The 25,980-nt window shown below is 40.7% G+C and overlaps 1 protein-coding gene across 2 annotated transcripts in view; it reads right to left on the bottom strand.

Moving 5' to 3' along the window:
* Positions 1 to 25,980, bottom strand: part of BICD2 (BICD cargo adaptor 2) — a 95,116-nt gene that overhangs the window by 18,879 nt on the left and 50,257 nt on the right. For both annotated transcript variants that reach the window (XM_074913986.1, XM_074913987.1), the window contains exons 3-5: positions 4,958 to 5,110; positions 2,130 to 2,582; positions 115 to 1,134 (exon numbers count right to left, since the gene is read on the bottom strand). In XM_074913986.1, the coding sequence (XP_074770087.1) occupies positions 115 to 1,134; positions 2,130 to 2,582; positions 4,958 to 5,110 (1,626 nt within the window). The remainder of the gene's footprint in view (positions 1 to 114; positions 1,135 to 2,129; positions 2,583 to 4,957; positions 5,111 to 25,980) is intronic.

The following is a 25,980-nucleotide window of genomic DNA, read 5'->3' as shown; positions in this document are numbered from 1 at the left end:
TCAGCAACAAAAGCCCTGCTGAGTTGAGGCAGTATGACCTCAAAGATAAATTCTCTTGTGTTTATAACATAATGCCCTGACACTACAACCTTCACAGCTATAAGACCCGGTTACCTGTTTGTTGGCCTTCAGCACAGTTCTCAGAGTTGCTATCTGTTCTCTCTTGGTGCTCAGCAGGGACTTCAACTTCAGGATTTCTTCCATCAGAGCTTCCTTGTCTTTGTCCACCACTGGCCCAAGTTCTTGAGTGGCAACACGCTGCCTGGACAACTCAGTTGTTCTGTCCACAGCAGCCTGAAGATGTTTGATCTGATCCCGGATTATAGCAATCAAGTTGTAAATGTTCATTGGTTCTTTACGAGGATCTGACACAGGAGATGGCAGAGATGACACTGGAGATGGGCTGCTGTCACCACTCCCATTCTCTGCCTTTCCTAGCTCTATTGTTAACAGCCCTTTAGAAAGAAGAATGGGAGACCTCCTTCCCTTGGTCTCTGGACTACTGCGTCCACCTTTACCTTCCTTGTAGTAATCCAGCATCACTCTATTTGGAGTTTCGTTGTTGCACATGCAGACATGGTGGTATAAATTGGCCAGTTCTTCGCTGAAAGTGACCAGTTCATCTTGGGCCACACTGAGGCTGCCCTGTGTTTCTCCAGCAACATCACTGACTTTCTTCAGCTCCTTCTCCAGTCTGGCCACCTGTTCTCTATCATGCCTACTGCTTTTTTCTAGTGAGGTGATCTTTTCAGTGAGAGCTTGGCTATCAGTCTCGTATCTGCTCTTCTCTTCCTCATACTTAGACTCACATTCTTTGTATTTGGCCTTAAGATTTTTGAGCTCTTCTTTTAGGTCAGTAATCTCTGCTACAGCCACTTTGTACTTGCACTCCAGGATCTCTGGCCCATTGATGTCAACTTCATAATAGTCTCCATCTTCGTGGCTGTCTCGGTCCTTCTCATTGTCAAGGGCAGACTGACGTTCCTTGCTGACTTGGAGCTTCTTCATTGCGTTCAGATTTTCTGTGAGTCTGCCAACTTTCTCATGTTGCTCTGAGAGGGCCCCCCGTGTATTTTCCAGCTGCTTCTGAGATTCCTGTAGCGTTGTTAACAAGTTCACCTTTTCTCTTTCCATCTGAAATGCATGAACAGAGACATCGATGTAAAGGGAACTGTATCACTTAAATGGTTTTATTATAAGAGACAGCAACTTCGCTCCATGTGGTTACAGAAATCCAATCACAAGCACATTATGAAAAAGACTATTTAGTTTTTTCTAAAACTACTCAAGCACTGTGTTTCTTGCCAGTTCTTTTTCATTTCCACTTCAAAATGCACATTTTTTTTTACACATTTCTTCCAGAGCTGATGGTCTCATTGTGAAAACATCATTTCAGCTGAAGATAAGCTAACTTTTACTGTTATCTTGCAAATTATCAAGTAAATATTAGAAAACATGCAGCTAGTCTATAGTGGAAGCTTGGAGCTTCATGAAAGACTCAAAAATACTGAAACATTTAAGGTTTCTCCTCTGGAAGTTTTTATATTTTTTTTGTACTGGATTTTTTTTTTTTTTAAATCCAGTAACTTTCTCCAGAAATGTTTTTTCTTACAGAACACTTAAGAAATGCTTGACAAAATAACTAAAACATTTCTAAACAACACAAATATGTACCTTGTTTCAAACTGTCCAACCTCCCAATAGCACAAATATAACACAGAAATGTTTGGTACTGACTAAAACTTCATGAACTTTGAACTAATTACAGAAAATTATGGTATACAAAACCCCTTTTGATGAAGAAGATTGGAGTAACTTTCAATTTCTGAACAAAATACTCTTTCTTGCTAGTGACACAATGAAGTAGACACGACACAGCATGTACTGCACAGAAGATGCATTACAGCCTTCCTCCAAACACAGGACATGAATGCTAGTTTCTTTGCATACAAGAGAAAAAAAGCTATGGTTTTCCATTGACAAACATTTAACATCCTCAAATTCTAAAATCAGAACCTTTACAAATATAGTTCATACTGTATGATGGCCACATGAGATACTGAAAAGACTGAAATTACAAACTCTAGCAGCTACCTGGAAGTACAGAGTTGTTCACAAAACCCATTTACCTGTACAAGCTGTTGTTTCAGCTTCTGGATTTCAGAAATGTTTAATTCACTCAGAAGATCTGAAACCAGACTCGGGGCTGGAGGGAAGCTTTCATTTTTCTTGGGTGTTGATGTACTGTTCTTGCCATTGCCGAGTTTGCTGAGGCAGTTTTGTTCAAATCCATTCATGATTTCATCATTATTGGGTTCTGTGGCTTCATCACTGAACTTCAGTCCATCCAAAGAGATGTTCAGGTGGCTGTTGTACATGGAGTCATTGATGTTCATGTAGTGGGAGAGCTCCTTACGAAGATTGTTCTTCTGCTCCCGCTCTGTCTTCAGCGTCTCCAAGGCCTCCTCAAGCTGGCGTTCAGAGATCTCCTTCAGCCGTATGGCATCTTCTAGCTGGCTGTTGAGAAATTCAGTTTCCTCTTCAAGCCTTTTGATTTCATGTTTCAGGCCTTCAAACTCCACCTGGACATATACAAATGGAGAGGAAAAAAAAAAACCTAGTGAAAATTGTCTGCCTGCAAGGCACCAAGTAATTTTACTTCTGAATGTTTGATTCACTAAATATGGTGAGAATAGCATAATTTTCTCAGTTCTGGAGTCTAGTTTTGGCACTATGACTGTAAACACTGAGTACATAATTTACCTTCACAGAGACCATGGAATAAAATCTCTAAGCAATCCATCGAATGGGCTGATCTATTCCAGCTTAACTAGATGGGAGATACAGTGTGTGATAGAGAGGCATCACAAAACAGGCTTTCCTAGAATATTATGCAAACACTTTCTCTGTTTGATTAACAAATTCCCTTGCCGATCTTCCCACAAATTCAAGCTCAACGTTTCAAAAACCCAGGATCACAAAGCTATGCTTCTGACACTCTGCTGCACTGCTGTTAGAATATGCCACTGGGCTTAACACTGTCGGGGTGCACCTAGCAATAACACTCTGCTTCTACACGTTCAAAATAAGATGTTTTACCATTTCGGTCATCATCATTCCAGCACATCTTGAGCGCGCTACAATTCAGACTCTACACTTCAGACTCATAGTGCTCCTACATGAAATTTGATGGCATGCTGTAAGTTTACCTGTAAAATTGCATTTATTTTAAACCTCGATTGCACTGAAATTATGAACACCAATGATTAGTGTAAAATTCTGAATCTTTGGGGGGAAAAAAAGCCTAAAGAATACATCTTCCTTACCCTGAAACAAAGAAAAACATACTATGTGGTATATGACCCAGTTTTGCCAAGTGCTAAAGGAGTTTTAGATGCCAACATATACCAATCTGGTAATGCCAAACCACACCCGATTTAAAAACCAGGAACCAATCATGTTAATTCCGTTTTGCAAGTTAAGCCTGGGAAATCTTGATGGCTGCTTCTAGTTATGTCAATAGGATAATAACGCTTAATAATATTCATCAAGTAGGATTAGGGCAAGGTAGAAAATGAAGTAATCCATTACTATGGAAAGAATTAGCTCCACTGAGCTCAAATCTTTCTTGCACTCTGTTTTCCAAGGTTCCAGAATACACACACAGTAGTCAATAATTACTAGCAACTGACAAGATAGCATCTAAGGTTAAACTTGGCTCAGCCCAGAATAACAGCATTCTTGAATATTGTTATTTTAGAACGTGAACATGGAGGTGGGAACTTTCACTCAGTCCTCTGAATACAATAAATGAGACCAAAAAAAGGGTAAAGAACAAAAGTAACCACCTACATAAGTTGGATTTTTACCAGATCACTATCTCTTCCAGTCTGCATCTAGAGTGTAATAGCCCCTTCTTCCTTACCATGTGATTCAGAGCACCCAAACCAGCATAATTAGACCAAATATATTCATGTGAGAACAGGTCCAACCTGGAACCCCATTCTGGGCACAGCAGTGAGGTCAAAGTAATCCAACACTGACATGGAGTTTCACCCAGACATAAATGAAATATCCCAAATACCTCACTTGGTAGGGTAGCTTTCATTCACAACACTGAAGGAGTTCTCAAGCAAATCCTAAGAAGCTTTTGCTATGTGCTCACTACAACAGATGCTATTAACTCTACTGTTTTCTTCAAGAGCTTTTATTTCAGGAATATCATAGCATTTTCTCAGCTGAACCTTGAATTTTATTTATACAGTGAGAGTGACAGGTATCTGAACAATAAAAATAGCAAGTCCCCATGGAGCCATGCCAAAGACAACATCTCATCTAATTACCTCCACAAATGATAATTCGGGGAAATTCTTGAGTTGTTAAAAAAATGCAGCTAAAATTCTGAAAATAGCTGGAACTATGCAATTAAATGTGACTTTTCAGATGAGCAGTCACACAGGTCTGACAGTATAGAGCGACTGTCACAATAGTCCATGTTTAATGAAAGTAGCTGGAGGAGAGGAGGAGCACAGAACTGGAGAGTAAATGTGAGCACTAAGTAGCAATAAAAACATATGTTCAAAAATACACCCAGTTACAGATACCGTAGAATGGGATGGATGGAGAGCATTGCAAAGAGACACTGAAAAGCTCATGTAGCAGAGACTAAACCAAGTAACAAAGCAGACTGGTAGAGACTTCACACCCATCAAAGAGAGAAAAGGCAACGGAAGGACTTGGAGGTCAAAGTAGAAGCAATAAAGTCTCTGTATAAACAGAGTCATAAAGGACTTAAACATTTTGGGACAGCTCTTGGTACTAAACGACAGAGCTTATAGTCTCAAAAGCAGTACAAACATAAAGGAGTGGTTGGATGCCCAAATGAGACAGAAACATGCTGTAACACAGGAATTAACTGATGCTGTCAAAGCAATGTTCAGTATTTTGAAAAACTTGCCTGGTTTTGCTTCAGGACAGACACTTGTTTCTGGAGACAGATGTTTTCTTCTTCAAGCTCAGTGTAGTCTTGCAGCAAACGTGCTTCTCGGAATTTATATTCCTTAATATCATCTCGCAGACGGGCTCTTTGGATCTCCACATTCTGATTCACCTGGAAAAACAAACAAACCCCAAAATGATGTCGATTTGGCCAGCTACAATTAAATTTGAAAATTTTATCTTTCCTTATGTGCAATACTCAATTAGATTCTATTCAAACAGAAACTCTTCCTCCCTGCCCCCTGAAATGAAATTACAGAAAACCAAGTTAGTTACACAATAATTAATTTTGTTTTCTTGCTTCTCTTACAAATTCTCATCCTTGACTCAGAAGTTAATGAGCAAGCAGGGAAAGCAGCCACCTATGTGGTCTCACTGGCTGTAAGCAACAGCCAAAAGTTTTCCAGATCAGAAGTCAATGCCTGAATCTGTTAACACTTAAACAAGAAGAGCCTTTCCACAAGAGAAAGACAGATTCAGATGACTCCAGACATTCTTATTTGGACATGTATCTGTTGCTGTTTTTCAAGAGACCTTTTCTTTATGCCTAGTGCAATAATTTGGAAATATAATGAATCCCCTTTAGAGAGAGACACTGAATTAAAGCTCAAATGACATCTAGGATCCCAGGTAGAAAAAAATAGCAGCTCTGACTGACTTACAAGATGCTCCCTCCCCTCAGCCCCAAGACTTATGCAAGACCTTAAAGAAAAACTTTTTTTAAAAAAACCCCACCATTATTGTTTCAGGATAGATAGGAAGTAAAAATCGATATATTGGTGTAGCGTGATCTTTAGATCTTTTGTGAATATATACAGACACTTAAGTAAACTGAGCCAGCACATATCCAGCTATGTGAATGGCTCACTGTACTTAGCTCTTTTTTTTTTTCCACATTATTTTCCTTCAAGCCACATCTTTAAATACTTAATTAAAAGAAAGTGAAAAATAGGTTCTAAAACATTAGCAGAAAAATCATCAGAGATAGGCAAATAGGCAATATAGTTGCCTATAAAACCATCCAGACATTTAGTAGCTGTACCTGTGAAATGACATGATCGTTTTCCAGACAGGTCTAAATTGACACAAACCAAACATGAACTCATGAAAGAGGCAGCCTATCAATTCAGGTTATGGGGTCTTATTTCTGTTTTCATATATCCAGCAGCCTAGCCAAGAAAGCTTCATCCTCTGGTATAGAGACTCAGATTCCCTTGTGTTCTCCACTTCTGGCTAGAAACAAGAATGCCAGCATGAACAGAATATGGTCTCAGTCCTCTGGTAAGCGTGAAGAGGGAACACACAGAAGTAACATAAGACGGGCATCAACAGGCACCTACAGAAAGCTAACAGATAAAGGAAAAGTTTGCGGCAGGAGCATATGCCAAGACTTGAATCTGGCATATTCTGAACACAAACAAATTATTACCTGCAACTGTTAAGACTAATACATTTAAATTATAGCTCACTCACATGTCAGGTAAAGATTAATGAAGATTAGACTATGTAAACTTGTCAGTTTATTTTTAGCAGTGAAGAGCACTACTTCCCAGTACACTGAGAAGACAAAATAAACATTAATTACTAAAACCAGACACTACAGTACAACGATACAAACAAAAAGTTGCTACGTTCCATATTCCATGCCTGAGCAAGCATCGGTTCTATCTTTGCACAAACCCAGGGTCATGAGGAAAGATGTGCCACAGGTAGCAAAGGCTACAGGCTGACATGAATTGACATCTTAACTTCTTCTCCTTAATAACTGCAGTGAAGACCTCTTGCCTTTGACAGGGAGCCTCCAGCCAGATAATCCAAACTGTTTCAATTTACAATTACAAAAACCTCTTGCATCAAACCAAGTTTCATACAAATTAGGAGATCTTATCTGTAATTTCCCCCATTCCTGAGTAAGTGAAATGCAATGGAAGACCTCCCACAAATCTACTGGCAAGCTTCTATCCCCACCATTCAGGTTGCTTTGCTCTTCTTCCTCCCTGGATGATCTAATCTTTGCAGAGGAGGCCAAGGCCTGGAAAAATCATTGGAGACAGTCTTTTCTGAAGAAAGAATGGTTTCTGTCCAATTCTGCCCATTTAATTCAGAGCAACAGTAAGAGTTCATTATTTAACGTGAAAGTATTGCCATGCTCTGTCTAGCACAAGAAAAATCCTTCTACTTCAATGTGTCCAGGAAGGCCAGATTTACAAACAGCTCCCTTGTTTCCTGCTTAGAGAAGGAAGATATAATCTAGATTTTATTGGCTGTTTAGTAAGCTGTACATTCAGCGTGATCTTAGCATTTTCTTGTCAAATAAATGTGCGTGCTTGCAAGCTGCAAGGTTAAATTATGTGTCATGTTCTCATATAACTGTCAAAATGGTGGGATTTTTCTGCAGGAGAGAGAAGCTACTGCATCCTTCTTTGTCAGATTTTTTCTATTACCTATACAGAAAGTGGTATTCATGTATTTTAAGACAGACATTGCACACATTTTCACAGGTGGTGTTTTTACAGTTCCTCAAGTCTACAGAAAAGGTGAGTTCACCTACTGATCAGTTTGAACCTTTCTGTGACTCTTGTTGCTTCAGTGGCTTAGTGGCTTCGTCCTTCTCCGAGCAACCCTTGAGCACAGGAGAAAAGCGACGCCTCCACCCAGAGCTAATTATATAGCACTTCAAAATATCATTACCACTGTGTGAAGAATTGATGGCCATAAAATCCCACTGAGTGTAGCCTACCTGACAAAACCCCTCAGCTTCTCAACACAGAGAATATCCCCGCTGTGCAGAAGCCTCACATCCATTCTGCCCAGGAAAAGATTGTGATCTGAGAGTGGTTTTGCCTGAGCTAAAGGCCACAAACCACCCTCCTCCTGCTGCTACAGAGCTTGTCTTCAGCGTTTTCATCCTCTCAGCTTTGCCTCAGAAGAGTTTGGCAAGGGGCCCCTCTGAGCAGCACTGGTGCTAGGAATAGCAGGGATTTCCTCAGGACCAGTTTGAATTCACACTTGCCTGCATGTCAAAAACACAACTACTATTCCTTATCACTGCCAAAAGACTGCTCCTTAGCACCTACTTTTCTAGTACAGCCCAGCATATAAAGTTACGTATAATCTGATCCAGAGAATGAAAATAATTAAGAAGATAATCTCAGGTAGTTTATTCGCTCTTTGGTTTGGGCACTGCACAGCCTGACCAGAGTTCAACCTCCAGGACACCAACCAGAGGCTGATCTTGCAAGCAAAGTTGTGTCACTAGCAGTTTCTGTTAACCTGAACTGCACCAACTCATGAGGTCACGGCTCAGTTCAAGTTCCCCACTGCAGTAAACATGCTCACCCCTAGTTTTACATGTCATTATCATCATCAAGAGTCAAAACTTAGTTTGCCCCAATTTATTACTAATTCTAGGATTAGATTTAGTACTTTATGCAATAAATATTTCCAGATATGATCATTCCCTTTTGTCTTCTTCATGGGAAGGATTCACAGAAAAGTATGTAGACTCTTTGGAAGAAATACAGTGCGGTCAGAAAAGATGGCCACTCATATATATTCTGTTGCTGTGAAGGAGAAGAAAATCATAGACTCATTTAGGTTGGAAAAAGACTCTTGAGTCCAACTGTTAATTACCAAGTCCAACAAAATAATCAATAAAACATCCTCTCTTAGACATATTAAGTATCAACATGAAAATTTGGAAGACTAATCCTCAGACACCTAACGCCTGCTTTGGCACTTCTTTGAATGAGGTACTTCAGCCAATGTTTTTCTCAACACTGCCTTCATACTCAAAGCTGTCACTCCAGAAAAGCCAACCTCAAAGCTATATCTTCTAGCCTCAGTACCAATGGTGAAATTAAGAACTCAAAATATGGACCATAACGTTTTTCTATGCACAAAACTTCCGGTTAATCACTAGACATTAACACAACTAACAAATTACATTATTTAGGCTACAGAGACCAGTAGTTGCAAGTTGTGTGTGAAATTCACAGCTGTCCATCTGATTTTAATTGTGTTTCCTTTGCACATGTGAGGACTGGGGTCCTGTGGGAAAGTATCACACAACTGTAATCAAGGGCTGGGATATAAAATATTCCTAGAACAGAGCTGAATTTAGATTGCATAAGAAACCAAAAATAAATTTTCCACTAGTTCTCAAGCTACTGGCTCTTAATTTTTTTTATTATTATTATCAATATTAAAGAAAGCACTAATATTTGAGAGGGGGAAAAAGTTCCATTAGATCCAATTGTTTACTATGTATCAGCAAAAGCTTTGGAAACCTGAACTTTCACTACTGCAATAAAGATCACCTGTGTGACATTGCTGCTTGCAGACCCTAGCAAAGGGGAAATGCTTTCCAGGCAGAGAGGCAGGCCAGCAGCAACACATGGCCAGCTGCACCCCCTAACAAGGGCCTTCTCTCTCTCATCTTCCTCAGATGCAGGAACTACAAGACCTTCTTGTTTTTAAAATTTTGCCCACTCTGTTCTTATGCTAGAAGAACTATAAAATCATACAAAACCATTTATTTATTTATGCAAAGGAGAAATGCCACGGTCGCCTGGCTCTGCTTCCTCATTTACAGGAGAAACCGCCTCTAGTCACACCTGCACCTGTGTTATCACGTGTGCACATGTATTGGTATAGCGTAAGATGCTCCTTTGTATGAGGAAAGATTTACAAACAGAACACCTGTAGGTACCATGGCTCAGGCAACCTCAAATTAGGAAAAGAACCAACTCTATTTCCCATGCAATCCCTGTATAAAATTCAGGCTATATTACACTACACACACACATCCCACACAGTGAATGCCAGCAAATGAAAACAAGTCTGCTGGAGGCTGACAGCCAGGCACAGGTATACCTATAGCGGTTTTCTATGTATCGAAAAACATATTAACAACTACCACTCCAAACTTATGACATCTGTTCAACATTCAACTATTCTCATTGACATACAGTGGTCACCGAGTTACTCAAATGTAACTATCACAGCTTTTATACTTCAGTTCATGAGCCACAAACATCTTTCTCTGGCCCTATGCAACAGAAACAGAGCATCCTTTGGATATAAATCTTTGGTTTTTATAATTGTATCTAGCACCTGTGTCCTCTTCTCCAAACACTGCATGGAAAACTACTAAGAAAACACTTCATATAAGTGACAGAAAAATTAGCTTCCTCTCAGCAGTGTTTTACAAACACAAACATATTCAAAATAAATACTGCAGAAAATAGACCACACAACCAGTACAGAAAGCCTACATCAGTCAGACCGTCTTTTCCAGAATTTATAGCAGTGGTTTCAGTGTCTTGTTCACACAAGCCCACTGGAGAAGAATAAAGTAGATATTATGCTGAACTGTAGTTTGACCTCTTCTCCATTCTTGTTGCAAGTCATTCCATGACACAATCTATCTGCTGAAAAGCTGCTTGACTTTCTAAGCCTTGGCGTGACTGCAGACAGGAAGATACAAATAGGGAAGGAAAGAAGAAGGCAGAGCACTGTGATCACATAGAAGCAGAAGGAACAGTGTTTTGTTTGTGCATTTTCAAAAACAAAGTCAAGCTTTAATTGTATTTCATACAGCAAAAAATTACCGAGCCAAAAAACTCCTAAGAGACAGATGACCCATATCCCAGTCAAAGTCTACCCTTCCCAGGTGCTTCTGAAATCCCATTTCATTCTGGGAACAGCAGGGGAGAAAAACAAAAACCCAACGAAAATCCACCAAAATCCCAGCAGTGGCAACTGTAGTCAAAATCAGGCAAGAAGCTCCAAGCCCACCAGTGCAGCACTTGACCCCAGCGCTCTTGTGGAAATCCAGACTGTGCTTGGATGCCACTCCAGGCAGCTCTGTCCTCCTAACACAGCTCAGCAGCATGATCCAAGCCTCCCAAATACAGCACCAGGAACACCTGTGTTAGCACCTTGGGTTGCTCTGTAGCTAATGCCAAAGGAATTTACTAAAAGGTCCTCACCTCACTCCTTTCAAGGTTTTCCTACACCTGGGCCTGGTATACGCCCACTTTATGCATTTGGAGTCACTGAGCAAATATGACCTGATTTCTCCTTCCCAGCAGAAGTTGCAGTCTTACTTTCTATTTTTTGGACTAGGAGACAAGATCTGAAGAAGTCTAATTCACAAGACATGGCCAGTGTTCCCAAGCACAGTCAGGCTGAACTCCATGACAAATATCCTGCAGGGAACAAAAATCAGAGATGGCAGGGAAGAAGAAGAGGTGGAATATGTGCAACTCACAACACATTTATTCTCTTGCAGAAAGTGGGGAAAAGAGCATACTAGCTATTTATCATAATTTATACATAATGCCCCAATAGCTCTGAAGCATTAATGGAAGCCATGCAGCTACACTAAAACTTTGGTAACAAATGTGCACAACTGTCTGGTTTGTGGCTGGGGTTTTTTGTAGGTTTTGTGGGGTTTTTTTGTTCAGCTGGAGGTTTTTTTTGTTGTTGTTTTTTTTTTTTTACCTGTCATCCCATTATCCAAACACCTACCCCATGACAAAGCATCTTACTATGGATACATGTGTCTCAGGATTTTCTTTAGTTGTGATTAATACTGCAGCACCACCCTACTTATATATTCAGCTCAAGATTTATTGATTTATATTTTTTTTTGCAAACCGTTAAATAAAAAGCTTTGTGAAGCTGTGACATCAAGGATGGGTTTACTGCAACACTGGAGAACAAAGAAATGCACTGTCATGGATTTATTTTCTGCACGGTATTAGAGACACCTGAGCTGAGACTCACCTACTGCAGCATATCCTGGAGCCATTTAAATCTCTTATAACTACTTAATCAGCATTAAGTCTTGCTACAATACATATGTCTTATTACTTAACATGTTGCTTGGTAACTATCTGTTACGGAATCACAGAATCGTCTAGGTTGGAAAAGACCTTGAAGATCATCCAGTCCAACCATTTACCTAACATTGACAGTTCCCAACTACCCTAGATCCCTTACCACTTTATCGACCCACATTCAAACATTTGATCCAATCCAGAGGCAAATCCAAAGCACATCCTCCAAACCCTTTCTTTGTCACAGAGAGGCTTAACACCTGTGCACAAACAGCAATACACCACTTACTCTCTTTAAGTTCCTTGTGCCAGGATCCAGCCCTGCTCTAGTGATGTTCTCCTCCTGTAAGCTTACAGCCCAGGCAAGGGTTACAACCTCGCCCCGACCCACAGGCTTTAGCTGCCCACCCAAATGGTCTTTGCCCGGTAATCCACCGAGCACTGAACACTGGTGTCTGGCCCTGATGCAAGCCCACACAAGGCGGCAACAGCAGCAGTGTGATGTCTTCACAGAAACAAATAGGTCAATGCTGCAGTAGAAGCTGGGAACATTGGAATGAGCCCTGTGATCAACAGCTGAAGGCACTGATAAGTCTGTGAGATCAGAGGTCGACTTTTTAAAACCATCCAAAATAACCCATTTTAAAACTGGAATAAGTCAGTTACTGTTAATGGTCTTGTTTCCAAACAGTCATCTCATTACCTATAAAACTGAGCCATTTTTGAGCTCCAGGAGCACAAGAGGGGACCCTGTTTGCCCTGTGCATTTCCAGCCACCTTTCTTCTTCAGAAACCTGGCTTGTCCTCCTGCAGCACCAGGGTGCTGGGTGGGCCCCAGCTCTGCACCTCACCTCCAACCAAGCGTGAGAGTCGGGATGGAAAACGCTGACCCAAACTTAACAAGAGTGTTATGAATGGCACTGTGTAACATTATTACTGCCTCCTCCTTCCTGCACTGAATTGCTTGCTAAGAGCAGTTAAACTCCAGCTGCTTTCCAAATCTCAAATCTAAATGCTTGGCAGCTTTCCATGTCCTTCACTGCCACAATGAAAACATTTAACCCTTCCAAGGCCTGCCAATAACCTTTTAGGTAGCTGTCATCTTTTATGTCCAGAAGGTCCAGTGGAGCCAGCTCTAAGACAGGTCACTGCCACCCCAAGCGTCCCCAAGAAACCACCCACAGAGATGGACGATGCTCAACAGCAGCTCTGCTCACCACTGCACCCAGCAAACCTGTCTGCCTGCAGACTCAACTAGCAGGTTTTGAAGGGTTTTCTGTGTGCTGTGTTTGCATTTTCAGATGCTAATGAAACAAGTTTGAGGTTGTTTCAACAAACCTCCCTCAAACTGAAAGGTGAAGGAGAAAAGAGCTCAGTAACTGAGACAACAGCCCTCTGCATTCAACGCCTTGCCTGTCATTCTCCCAGGTTTTGAAGGGCACAGGGATGTTGTTCACTGGGGAATAGCTAAACTTGGATGCACCTTGGGAATATAAGAATTCAAGATCCAACTGCAGTAATTCTACCTATCGATGCAAACTAGAAAGGGACTGGAAGGATGAAGCATGCTTTCAGGAAAACAAAATAAACAGTAAACCAGACTTACATAAGAGTCATAAAGAGCCTTTGCTGCCTCTTTTGCAGTTTGTCTACAGCCCACACTTACAGGAATAAAGTAGTACCAAAGATGTATTTAAATTAGTAGCTCTAAGTCACATTTAATAAAAAATATATTGTGCCATCAAACAGTTTTTTATGTTTCAGATTGAGACTCCTTATTAAAAGCTACTAATCAAAATCAGTCATCCCCTATATCTGCAATCCTTAACAGAAAACAGCAATAAAACCTACAAGTGAGATGTTGCTCTGCCTGGAGAAGCTGTGGTGGTCTAAGGAGTTACAGAACAAGAGATCACAAAATAAACTTAGAAACAGTAGTCTGCTGAAATTGATTTCAGATCCGTAAAAACTCTCAGGGTTTAATTTCCCAACTGAAGCATATGATCTAGACTACTCTAATACAGCAGGTGTCTTAGAAGAGTCAAACACATGCAATCCACTGCAATAATTTGGGAGCAAACTCAGGAACAGGCAAATTTCCCTTTCTCGAAATTGGCCTCCATCTCTGGTTTCAGGAAGACATTCCTCTTCTAAAAAACAACCATGCTGCTGGAATGTGACTCACCATATATCCACAACAGAGCTCATCAGAATAGGGACTTTTTCTGGTGAGATGCCAATTTGCTGCCTGCTGGACCTCAGTGTTGTGATTCTCCCAGTGAGCTGACCAAACCCTAGCCCTGAGAGGGTGCCAAGGGGGCTGCTGGGCAGCGGGTGAGCTGCTGCACCCACACGTGCCCAGCCCCAACCTCTGCCCAGCTTGGAAAGTCTTGCAGAGCAGTTGCTGCTGATACTCCCAGGTACAGAATAGCCTTGGGACAGAAGCAGTGACAAGCTGGTGACCCTCGTGGGGAGGCGGCAGGGAACCCTTCCTTGTCATCATGGCAGTCAATGTTCTGAATAGTCTCACTTATCCCTAACCAAGCTAAAACTCCTCTAACGTTTCAGTATTTCCATAAACCACTTTTTCTAGCACACTGATAGCTTCTAGAGGCTTTTCTCCTTGGTCAAGCTTTTCTTTGTTTTACTTTTGGGTTTTAATTTTAACACCCTTCTGTTAATTTGTGGTAATTATTGACCAAAGAACTCCCACTTCAATAATATTAGAGAAGCACTCTATGCTGTGCGTTATGCTTTGTGCCTGCAGTCCAAAACTGCAGTTTTACTCTGCTGTGATGTCCCTTTGCAAATCCATGTTAAGTTCCATTCAGAAATGTCCACAAACCACCTATTTTCAATGACCATAAGCACAAGTTTCTCTTGTTAATTAAAGCCTGCCCTCCTCTGTTACAAGGTCTGTTGGAGGCTCATTTATTTTCTTACTCATAGTTCTTACTCTAATATTAAAGGCCTATTTTAAAGTTTCCATTAACTGTTTCCAGCAGTGACAGTCTTTCTTGGGCAGATTTAACACTAGCACACTGCAGCAGCAGGCCAGAAGCAAGTTTATGGGACTGCAACACTAGATACCATGCATCTGTGAGACTTAAAAGAATTTACAATTAAAATAGTATTGACAACAAGTCGAAGTTAGTACAGCTATCAAAGATTAGAGGTCTCCTACTGACTTAATTTGGCCATGACTAATTTATATGTAAAGCATGAGATGAAAGCTTTGGCTAAGTTTATACTCCCAGCATCAGTGGCCTAATTTCACTAGGTGCCACACTTCCTGGATGTGGAAAGTGCTTAGTTTACAGTACCAAATCCTGCCAAGACACAATCATCTCAAAACCACTAGCTTAGAGCTCCGTCACTACTTCAAACAATTTTAATGAACTAAAACCCAAAGGAGTTATCTATCTAAATTAATTATACCACTTTATAAATAGCAGAAGCATATGAAAGATTTCGCTTACATTTAGATTATGGAGGTGGTACTTCTTTATCGAAAATACTATCACAGAATCATCTCGGTTGGAAAAGACCTTGAAGATCATCCAGTCCAACCATTAACCTAACATCAACAGTTCCCAACTCCACCAGATCCCTCAGCACTATGTCAACTCTACTCTTCAACCCCTCCAGGGATGGGGACTCCACCACCTCCCTGGGCAGCCCATTCCAACGCCCAACAGACCCTTCTGGAAAGAAATGCTTCCTAATATCTAGTCTAAACCTTCCCTGGTGCAACTTCAGGCCATTACCTCTTGGCCTGGCGCTGGTTCCTTGGCTCCAGAGACTCATCCCCCCTCTCTGCCCCCTCCTGGCAGGGAGTTGCAGAGGGCCAGGAGGTCTCCCCTCAGCCTCCTCTTCTCCAGACTAAACCCCCCCAGTTCCCTCAGCTGCTCCCCATCAGACCCTGTGCTCCAGACCCTGCCCCAGCTCCGTTGCCCTTCTCTGGACATGCTCAAGTCATTCAATGGCCTTTTTGGGGTGAGGGGCCCAAAACTGAACACAGTAATCAAGATGCATCCTCACCAGTGCCGAGTACAGGGGTAAGATCACTTCCCTGTCCCTGCTAGCCATGCTATTTCTGATCCAAGCTATGGAATAAAGGAAAATGCCGTAGTATTAAACAATATCATATGGAAGCCTCACAGAGGCTGGATTTAAAAATTAAAAAAAAAAGAAAAAAGATTTTTTTCCTTTAAAGGCATAGCATTCCTTCTGGAGTACAGCAGGGGTGAAGCTGCCTGGCAGCTTGGAAGGACGACAGGTACATGGTACAAGTCATGAAGTGATGCCCATCCCTTTTAACTCCAAGGAGCGTCTGCCAGGTCCACCCATGCATTTGGAAGCAGCAACCTTCCCCCTGCTGCTTGGGTAGTCAGAAACACTCAGGCACTCATGAACTGTTAGAACCCACACAACTGATCAATGCAGTAAGCTCTACACTGTGATTCTGGATAAAAAACATCTTCTTAACTTATTCCTGAGTATGATCTGCTAATGGCATCCTCCTACCAATCTTTTCTCACACAAAGAGCTCCTAACACTAGCATAGTCAGGCTCTAGCACAATTCATGCTGCCAAACCAGGATAATTCAGCATTCCCAATTCAAAGTTGTTGTTTTCTATTCCAGCAGCAACATTTTCAAGTAATGTTTCACACACAACACACCAACCTGCACGTGGACTGCACAAATTGCAAGTGTCTCTAGGGCAGTTTTTTTTAATGAAGTTGCTGTGTATAACTTGCACTAAACCAGAGGCAGAACCTCTGGTGAAAGAAAAGGATCAAGTGAAGAGGGATAGAAAGCAAGGATAGAGTAGAAAGAGGTCAGTATAGGCATAACCCTAGCTGCTGCCATATCACAGCCTGCATTCCCATTTTCCAACAAACTGTAGGTTATAACAAGACCCAAGCAGCCCAGACTTCCTTTCAGCATTCTTGTTTACCACTTAGCAGAACAGACTTTAATAACCTTCTGATGACTTAATACAATTACTTCATATATTTCATGATTAAGTTATGAAATCTCCTTTTTTCACAGTTGTACTTCAGACAGTGCGTTACATCTAGCTTGTATTCTACAGAAATAAACAGATGTGGGGACATAGCAATTGGATCTTTGTCAAACAATGACTAAACACTGTTTGCAGAAATCTCCTTTGTCAACTGTTATCTTACAGCTACAAACACTTTGAAAGGTCAAACACACCATAAGGTCAGTTGTTCTGAATGTATTTATGCCACAGCAGCCTCTTCTTTGCATGACACGCTTTGGAGGGAGCAGCCAATCCCTGTGTGCAGAATACAGTACACTGTAGTTGTGTACCAGTAATGAGCAGCATACTGTTTTGTCCACTTGCACTCAAAGTGCACCCTGCCTGTTAAAAGACCTGTATTTCCATAAAGCAAGGAGGAAAGAAAAAAAAAAAAAAAAAGGTCAATCTTTGGCCATATAAGAGTACCACACCTTCCTCCTGCTATAAAAAAACGATTCTTTTTCTAACAACTAAAGTTACACTGTATAATAATCTACATGTAGGTAAAACTGGCCGCGGCAAAACAAAAGAGCCCCTTTTTCATGGAAAAAGCTATGTTCATTGACCCCATGCTGGTTTTTCCTTCCACAAGAGCTTCTGTTCAAGTTCCTCTGAACTCAAATGACTGACACATTGTGAAGATCAAACAGCTTGGTTAGAATAACCACCAGAACATACACTGCCATCATTAAGACACAAAAGGACAAGTTTACATTTTAGATTCTGCATTTTAGGGCAAAACACCATGCAGTAGAAGTGGTGTCATCCAATTCTTGGAAGCAATTGTCAGTACCTTTTATATTGCTAGTTAGTCATAAGCTGTCCCAATAAATATGACCTCTAGAGCTGCTACCAGTTTTCATATTGGCCACACAACTGTAACACCATGAACTTCCTTATAAATTCTCAAAAAGGAGATCCAAACCAGTTATTTATCTGGTTGAAACCAGCCATCTTTTCAATCTCCTGGAAGAGAAGAATTCAGAGAAGAAAAAACAAGGATACCTCCCTGTCTTCGAAACCTAAGCTACTCGCAGAAGCAGCTTGGATTTCATTGCATGTGATTACCTAATATCTGGTTATTCTGTTCGGTATTTTCCCTGCAGTCCTGGCTACATCAGGAACAGCTCGGACCAGTGCCAGTCTGACATACAGAGGGCAGGCAGCTTTGGTTCAGGGAAACACCAGCCACCCTGGGTTTCTCTCACCTGCTCAACTTTTAGAGCAGCAGACACCTCCCTCTGGGCAATCAAATGCTAAAAAGTAGTAGGGGTTAAGGAGTTAGCTACACTAATGAAATAAAGGGAGAGAATACTAAGCAATGTCAAAAAATCTGGATGCCCTCCATCTGCAGATGATCCAGTGAGCATTTATGGGGAGATGGGGAGGAAGACTCAATACATTACCACCTCAAACTTACTTCACCTAAAAAAAAAAAGTATAAAGACTAGTATCAGTAAAAGTACATCAAAACTAAACTTGAAAACCAAAACATAGGGTAAATAAAAAAAGAAAAAAGAAAAAGAATGGATTTTGATACAGTCACAAGGGTGGCAACAGCACAGCAATGTTATTTCTGATACTATAGGAACATCCCCTAGCTGGCTCTTTGTGCTGCTGCCCAAGCGATGTTTTGTCACAAGCTACGTTCATAAAACCTACTGTATGTGACTTGAAAATAAATCTCAGGGTGCAGTTTTGAGTCATCTATCAGCACAGAACTACCAGGTGAAACAAAGGAATTTTTTTCCCAAGTGTATTACAGTACTGCTTTGAGGCATACTGTGGTACACACTCTTTCCTATTTTCGAACAAATGCCAGTCTGCCCCAAAGAAATCTTGCTTAGACAGATTGCCAAGGATCACCCACTTCAATGAAAGCAGTGCTAAGCACAGGCAAACAAAGCAATTGCCCTCCTTCTGCATCCTGAAAACCACACTACCAACAGAACAGAAGCTTCCCTCAGCAAGACATACACACACCTCCACCACAAACCTCTTTAGTTAACAGCTTGCGAAGTAACTTCGAGCCACTGTTTCACTGATTAGAGCATTTTCAGCTACTCTTTCAGTTGTACAGAGTGGTTTCACATCTATTAAGACTACAGCTGCATACAAGAGACTTTCTCCCTTCACTACTCATGCTAGTCGGAAACCCTCGGCAGGCTGAAGGTAATGGAGGTCGCCAGGAGCCCTGACTAAAGAGAAGGACTCATCCTGCCAGTACTCCAGCACTGATAAGCACCCAGCAATTTCACTGTCACAGAAGAATGAAAAGATCCCCAGCAAGCATGATACCAGGTTAATTCCCAAACAATAGAGTCTTGTGGAATCTTAACTGCTAATTGAAACGTTGAGAATCATATTTAGTTTTATAATGTCAGAAAACAAGATTTTAATATTCCTTTAAAATCTGAAAATAGTGTTCAAATGGTGACTTTCGACACCCCCATTTTCAGTGTTAACTCATTTCTGGACACTGAGTTTCTAGGCAGCAGCCATTACAGAAAGAGAAACACTGTTGTTCACATCTTTCCTCTGAATATATCAGTGCACAACAATAAAGAAATCACAAGCAGATGCCTCCTTGAATACGTGCAAAGCACATCAACTGAATTTCTATGACAATTCATCTTCTTTGGAATGGATTTTTATTATGTTTCAAATGGATACAAACGACACGCAGTACTTCCTCAGCTCTCATCCTTCTCAACAAAAACAAACAAAAAAAAGAGGAAGCTGTCAGTATAAAAATCAACTTCAATGAAAATAAAAAGGTGGGAAGAAAACAGCTGCCATCTGCAGCCATCTGCAATGTGCTGAGCCAGCAAACAGCAGTGCATCGCTATCATACTGTTATCATCACCTTTTAACTTCCTTGCATTGGACAAGGCAATTTTGGGGTTGTTCTGGGGGTTTTTTAAATAAAACAAAACTATTCACACTGTGGCCTTTCTAATTCTTTCAACACATTAGAGGACAAGAAACCCAGTCCTGCACACTAAATGTGATGCCCTCACAAAACAGGCTCGTCACTGCTTTGCTTTTAGAAATGGAGCTTTACCAATCCATGATCAGTCACTTTTACATTTGGAGCACATTTAGCAGCTGATTTCCAGCCACACTGCTCATTTCAGACATAACTGTTCCAGTGTATTTTAGCATTATTTAAATGTACTTCTGTATGCAAAGTTTTAAAAAAGAGCAACGAATCAAGGAATATCTTCTACACACTGCTGTGGGGGTATATTATTTAAGCATTACACCTGGGCCCAGAAGGGACCTAAAAATCCACAGGCAATCAGCTCTGCAAGAGCCTTTGTGCTCAGAGGCTTTTCCATTAGAAGAAGTTAAGGGTTGCCAAGGGATTCCTGAACACGGAGAAATGGGGGAGAACCCCATCTTTATACCCAGAGCATTACACCAAAAGCCGTGTTACACTGCTGCCTTATTCCCAAATTCAATGCTGATAAACACATCAATTTCTACCAGCTTTCAAGGCAAGAAAGACAATGTGCAAAATGTACCTACCTGCTGCTGCCTTTCCCATACAACATATGGGAATGGCATAAATGATGCGTGATACCAACTCTGCAGCCATTCCTGCAGACTGGACAGTCACAACATGACGGAGCAGAGCGACTCTCAGAAGGTCACACTTTGCAACTCATCAGGCTGAGAGCAAGGAAAATGCTGTGCTTTTTTTTTAAAAAAAAAAAAACAAAACCAAACCAAAACCAAACCCCAACCAAAATAGCCTTTTCTCCATGACTCACCAGTCTGCAATCTGCTTTTATAAAAGTTTATGCAAAGTGCTCAGCGCTCTTACACAATTCTGCTAGCTCAGTAGGTTTTTTTGGTCCAGCAACTTGACAGTATAGTTGGTCCACTTGCCCTCGTGTACACCTCTCCCATGCTGGCTACCTCTGGATTGCACTGGTAGTTATACCAGCATTCAGGCAGCTTCATTTGGTATACGCTGCTGGAGCATAAAGCCACCCACAAAGCCCTGCTTTCTAGCAAAGCTCACAATATTCTGTAATTAAGAGACCACTTTTTTGGTTTTGCTCATTCAACAAAAGGAGCTCTCTCCTTGCTCTTTGTCAACACCCAACCCCAACCCTCCCATTTTCTTCTCATCTCTCTCTAAATCATCAACCTTCCTCTTGTTTCTTTGGTGACCATGATTAGTTTCTCTCTCAACACATTCTGCCTCCCATGGAGTCTCCAACTCTCTGTACCCCCTAGAGGCAAAGTTTCTAGAAAAGCCTTTATTTACACCTTCCTTCAGTGCAACCAAAACTCTTTACACTTCCAAAACTTCAAGCTCTGTTGTTCCACAGCAACCAATTCTACTATCAATTTTCAGAGCTTTTCAGCCTACTTCTGTCTATTTAATCCAAATATTACCACTAAAGGCATCTTCCTTCCCCTTGCTCCAAGTCATATTCTCCATGAAAAATGTGCCTTTTCCCTGCTTTCTATTAAAATGACACCATTTTAATGCCATTCATATCTCTGACATCTTTTTCCATTTTTCACACTTCTGCTTTCAAAAGCTGCAAATCCTCCTCTGCTACTGTCCTTTCTGATTGGAAAGAACTCCTCTAGACATGAAGTAATTTTTAATTCCTTTCTTCTCAAAGATTCTTGTCATGAAAGGCAATAAATCTTTCAGCATTTCTCCTTCTCTAAGCTGTTCACCTATATAAGCATTACAGATTAGACACTATTCGGAATGGGAAAGGTGGTTTACCCTACACCACGCAAGTGTGCACAGAAGATAAATGTTGTACAAGCATATTTTTGCTACATGATTAACGTTACCTCAAGTTTCTTTGACCTTTGCAATATATCCAGAAATATTACAGCACTAACATTGAGAATTTCATATGATTTCATTGCACCAAAAATGTTTCCCCTCTTCCTCCCATATTTAAAAAGGGAAGAAAGAACAAGCCCTCTTGATTTGATACAGAAATACAGCTCAGGCTACATGAACTTCAAATCTAGAATACACTGTAATAAACTATTTGAACACATTTTTTGGCCACTTACCAGTACTGCACAGTCTGTAATCTAGAGCACAATAAAATGTTGTTTCAACTTATTCTCTTATAATATTCTCTTATAATAAAACTTATGCCTTCTTTAAGCATGGCTTCTGATAGAGCTTTTAGGGAATAATAACATGGAAGCTTTCCTTCCTTGACTGCAGGGGAGATCTGTTGTGCATTTTCCTGTATGGGTTACCAGTGTGTTCAAGATGGAGAAGTAGAAACCAACACAAAGGACTATTCAGCACCTTCGCTATAAATCCTAGTGGGAAAGAGAAGTGTGATCATAACTTTAGGAATACTCTTCTTTCACTGACAGTATTAAGGAAACCTGGAAAACTTCAACAATCAGATCACTGTGTATTTATAGAAGAATTGTCAGCCACAATAGCTCTCAACAGACAGGGTCACATCTAACAAACAACTTAATGGCCTGCCATGGTTGAAAACACTGGCTCCAAAAAATAAAACACTTGCTAAGCAATTAAAACAGTCAAATATTGTGAACAGACTGTGTCCTGGGCTTCCAAGCAATGTCTCTTCCACCTCTGTTCATCTATTTTAACTTCAAGACCCAGAAAGCTGATACAAGCACCTGCGGTATTGCTATGTTCAAGAACATGGAGAGATCACTGCAAGCAATTCCGTTACTGCTTGGTTGAAGTGGCCTGATCTAATACAGTGCATCTCATGTTTTCAGTGATGAAAGATCAGCTTCCACCTGAAGCTGTTCTAATCAGAGTGCTGACAATTACCTGTCTGTCCTTCAGTGAAGCATTTGGCTACCCACAAGAGACCAACCAAGTTCTAGGTCTTCACTGAAGAATAAAGATGTCATGGCTGGTTGGTTGGTTTTTTAGGTTTACTCAGAGTATGGATGAGCTTCATAAGCTATAAACTTAGTGAAAGAAATTATTTACAGGATTTGACTACAGCACGATGGTTAGTCACTCAAGACTCTGGAAAAACAAACTCAGGAACAACTCCTCTAACATGAGGCAAGAGAATAGGATGGATAAAGCTGACAGATCTTTATAGAGGTCTACGTGCTGCGTATCCCTTTTCTCTAGGGTTAAAAAGAAATAAAGAAACCCCAGGATGAACAATTGTGTCTCTGTGTTCAACACAGATCTTAAAATCCCAGCATTATCAATTAAAGAGTATTCCCTGTCCATAGCTGGGCCAGGTACACATGGTATTCGTCATCCTTCAGATTGACACACACTTTCTTGATAAAGCCTATTAGACAATAATGCAGAACAAGAAAGTTTCTTCAGAACAGACTTCAGAAAAACAGCTTTCATTTTATAGCCTTGGAGGAATAAAATTACTCATATGTTGCTGGTTGCTGGTAAATTGTGAGGTTTTTAACACGTGCTACTTAGTACATATTATATTGTACCATGTCATGTCAGCTATTCCTCTTAATGAATAAAAGCACACCCAATATACTTCCTTTTTTAGTTTACATAATCACAATACCTTTTTATTTCTTGGGAAAGAATCGCTCATTCATTTGTGAGCTCTATACTGGGCACAGCTACCTCATGACTTCACAGTCAAATGACCTTATGAAATCTGTTTTGGTGCTACTAAAACACAGGAGAGATGAAAAAAGATTAAAAAGGAATAGCAATTAGGAATTACTCAGGAGCAATTATTCCTTTCAGTGACTCTTCCAGGACACAGGAACTGCTGAGCTAGCTAATGACAGCAGTAAAACTCATAATTGGTAACCACCCTGCCATCCTGTCCCAACAGGCCAAAGTTAGATAATTCAACAGAAAGCGTCTAAACCACTCATGTCCGCTACAGCAGTGCTAGGTGTACCAAATGTCACTTTTCTCCTTCCAAAACCAACTAATTATTTCTGTGCAAGTGTCCTGAAAACATACAAAAGGAATGATGACATCTTAAACACGCAGTCAAATGCTCTTCCAACCAATGTGAGTCAACATCTGGTTTCAACCCACCACCACCACTACTGCCAGCTCAAGAGGAGCTGCTACCTGATGCACTTGACCATCCTCCTTGTGCCGCTATTAAAGACTGAACAGATTTTTTTCAAAAAAACCCCAACAACAGCAAAAATCTTTACCCTATCAGATAGCTACAAAACAGCAGATAAAAACTTTTGTTGCCAGCCCTGACAAGCAAGTCTCCCTTAAAAATAAAGCATAGATTCATCCTCAGTTAATTTCCTGAGGTTTTTGTGTTTTTTCACTTTTAAATTTCCTTTTAGTTTTGACAGGAGCAGCCCTCTGCCTGGCTAGAGCACATACAGCCAAGCATTTTTGACATCCCCCCTCTTATTATCATTATTACCAAGTCCAGAACTGCTGGTAAGTAAATTTTCTACTATTGCAAGTAAAGTTTCCTGTTCCCCCAAATATCTTGCAAGTCAGTTCTCTCGATAGGCAGTACTAACACAGGACTTCCAAAATACACGCTATAAAGACTACATCTGCCTATAAACATTCTTTACAACAGGATGAAGAGCCACAATAGTTTTTCTTTCATCAGCAGTCAGAAAAAATGAAGGAAGGAATTTCTACTATGTCTCTGTGGTATAAAACAGTAGATCATATTCCACCTTCATCCCCAACATTTTCAGACTACAGCAGCATTCTTCACCGCACAGTCTCCTTGGACTAATAACAACTTTTACCATGAGACAGTCTAAAGCCAAGCATGGCAACAGAGACTGGGGAAAACCACACTGCTCATTTTGCTCACTAGCTTACAACCATCAGAACACGTTCTCCTTGATTTCTCTCACACAATACTTTAAAATTAAATTTGCTATTAGACCTATAAATCATCACAGGATGTGCATATCCTCCTGTTTCCATTTACCTGGACAGCAATGGTGAAATAGCAACTATTTGAACTTCTGCCACTTTCTGACACACCATATGAGAAAAAAGTCTCTCAAAATGGTCATGCTGACTCAGCTTTTTTGTGGGCCAGGAAAAGACTAATAGCTCTGTTCACACACCTTGCCGCACTATTCCCTATCAATACTCAAACCAAAATGCAATACTTAAATAGGCATCTTCAGAAGAAAAGAGTCCCAAACCACCATGGTAAATTGGCCCAGATTATTTCATTTTAACACTAAAGCTTTTATGCCATTTATTGTTTTCCTCCTCACCTCTTCAACCCACAATTTACCAGCAACAGAAGAAACAGCTAGGCTAAAAAAGGGCAAGGAAAGAAGAATGTACACACTGAGATGACACAAAGTGACAGGCAGAGAAACCCCTAACTTCAAGATTCCGGTTATTTATTTATTTTTTGACAGAGTTCAGTTTCCATTCAAAGTTTAAAATTAGTCACATCCAGTTAATTATCATCAGCCTTTTTTCTAGTCAAGTCACAAAATGCATCTTCCCATGTTCAGCAGAAGATAGCTTTAAAAAAAAAAAGTCTTTAAAAAAAAAAAAAAAAAGATTTTCACAATAAACCTGACATCATCCACTTACCTTCTTCCCACTCTTCAGGTCTCACTGGGGTCCATCTCACACAAGCATGTTTGTGTAAAAGGGTGCATGGGTGAGGTGGAAGGACAAAGCACAAGAGAAAAACCACAAGAAACCTTGCAAACTGACAGCTTATCCAAGGGCTGTATAAAGCAAAATGCAGCTCGAAACAAAAGTGGCTGAAACATGGCAGTATCCAGAAGGAAAACATCACCTTCAGCTGCAGCGATACAGGGACCTGGATTGAAATCTGCAGGTGAGCACACTTTTGAGTGGGTCTGGAACCCTTATGGACACAATGCTGCCGTTAGGGTGGGGAGCTTTTCTTTTGAGGTGTTCTTAAAAGTTAGGAAATAAAGACAAGAGTTGTGTGCGTGCTTGCAAGGACTGGTTCCTTACCTAAGCACACATGGCCTGATTCCAGCTCTGTTATCCCACAGCCAGGACCATAAAAATCAAAGGAGAGCTTGACTGGCCTGCTTGACCTGTGACAGTTGGCCGCACAAATCTCCTTCTCTGTCATACCTCAAAGTGAGGTACTATTGA

This window comes from Athene noctua, chromosome 10, assembly GCF_965140245.1.
Source record: "Athene noctua chromosome 10, bAthNoc1.hap1.1, whole genome shotgun sequence".
Lineage (NCBI taxonomy): Eukaryota > Metazoa > Chordata > Aves > Strigiformes > Strigidae > Athene > Athene noctua.
Note: the sequence above shows the minus strand (reverse complement) of the source record. Positions and strands in the feature narration are given on the sequence as shown.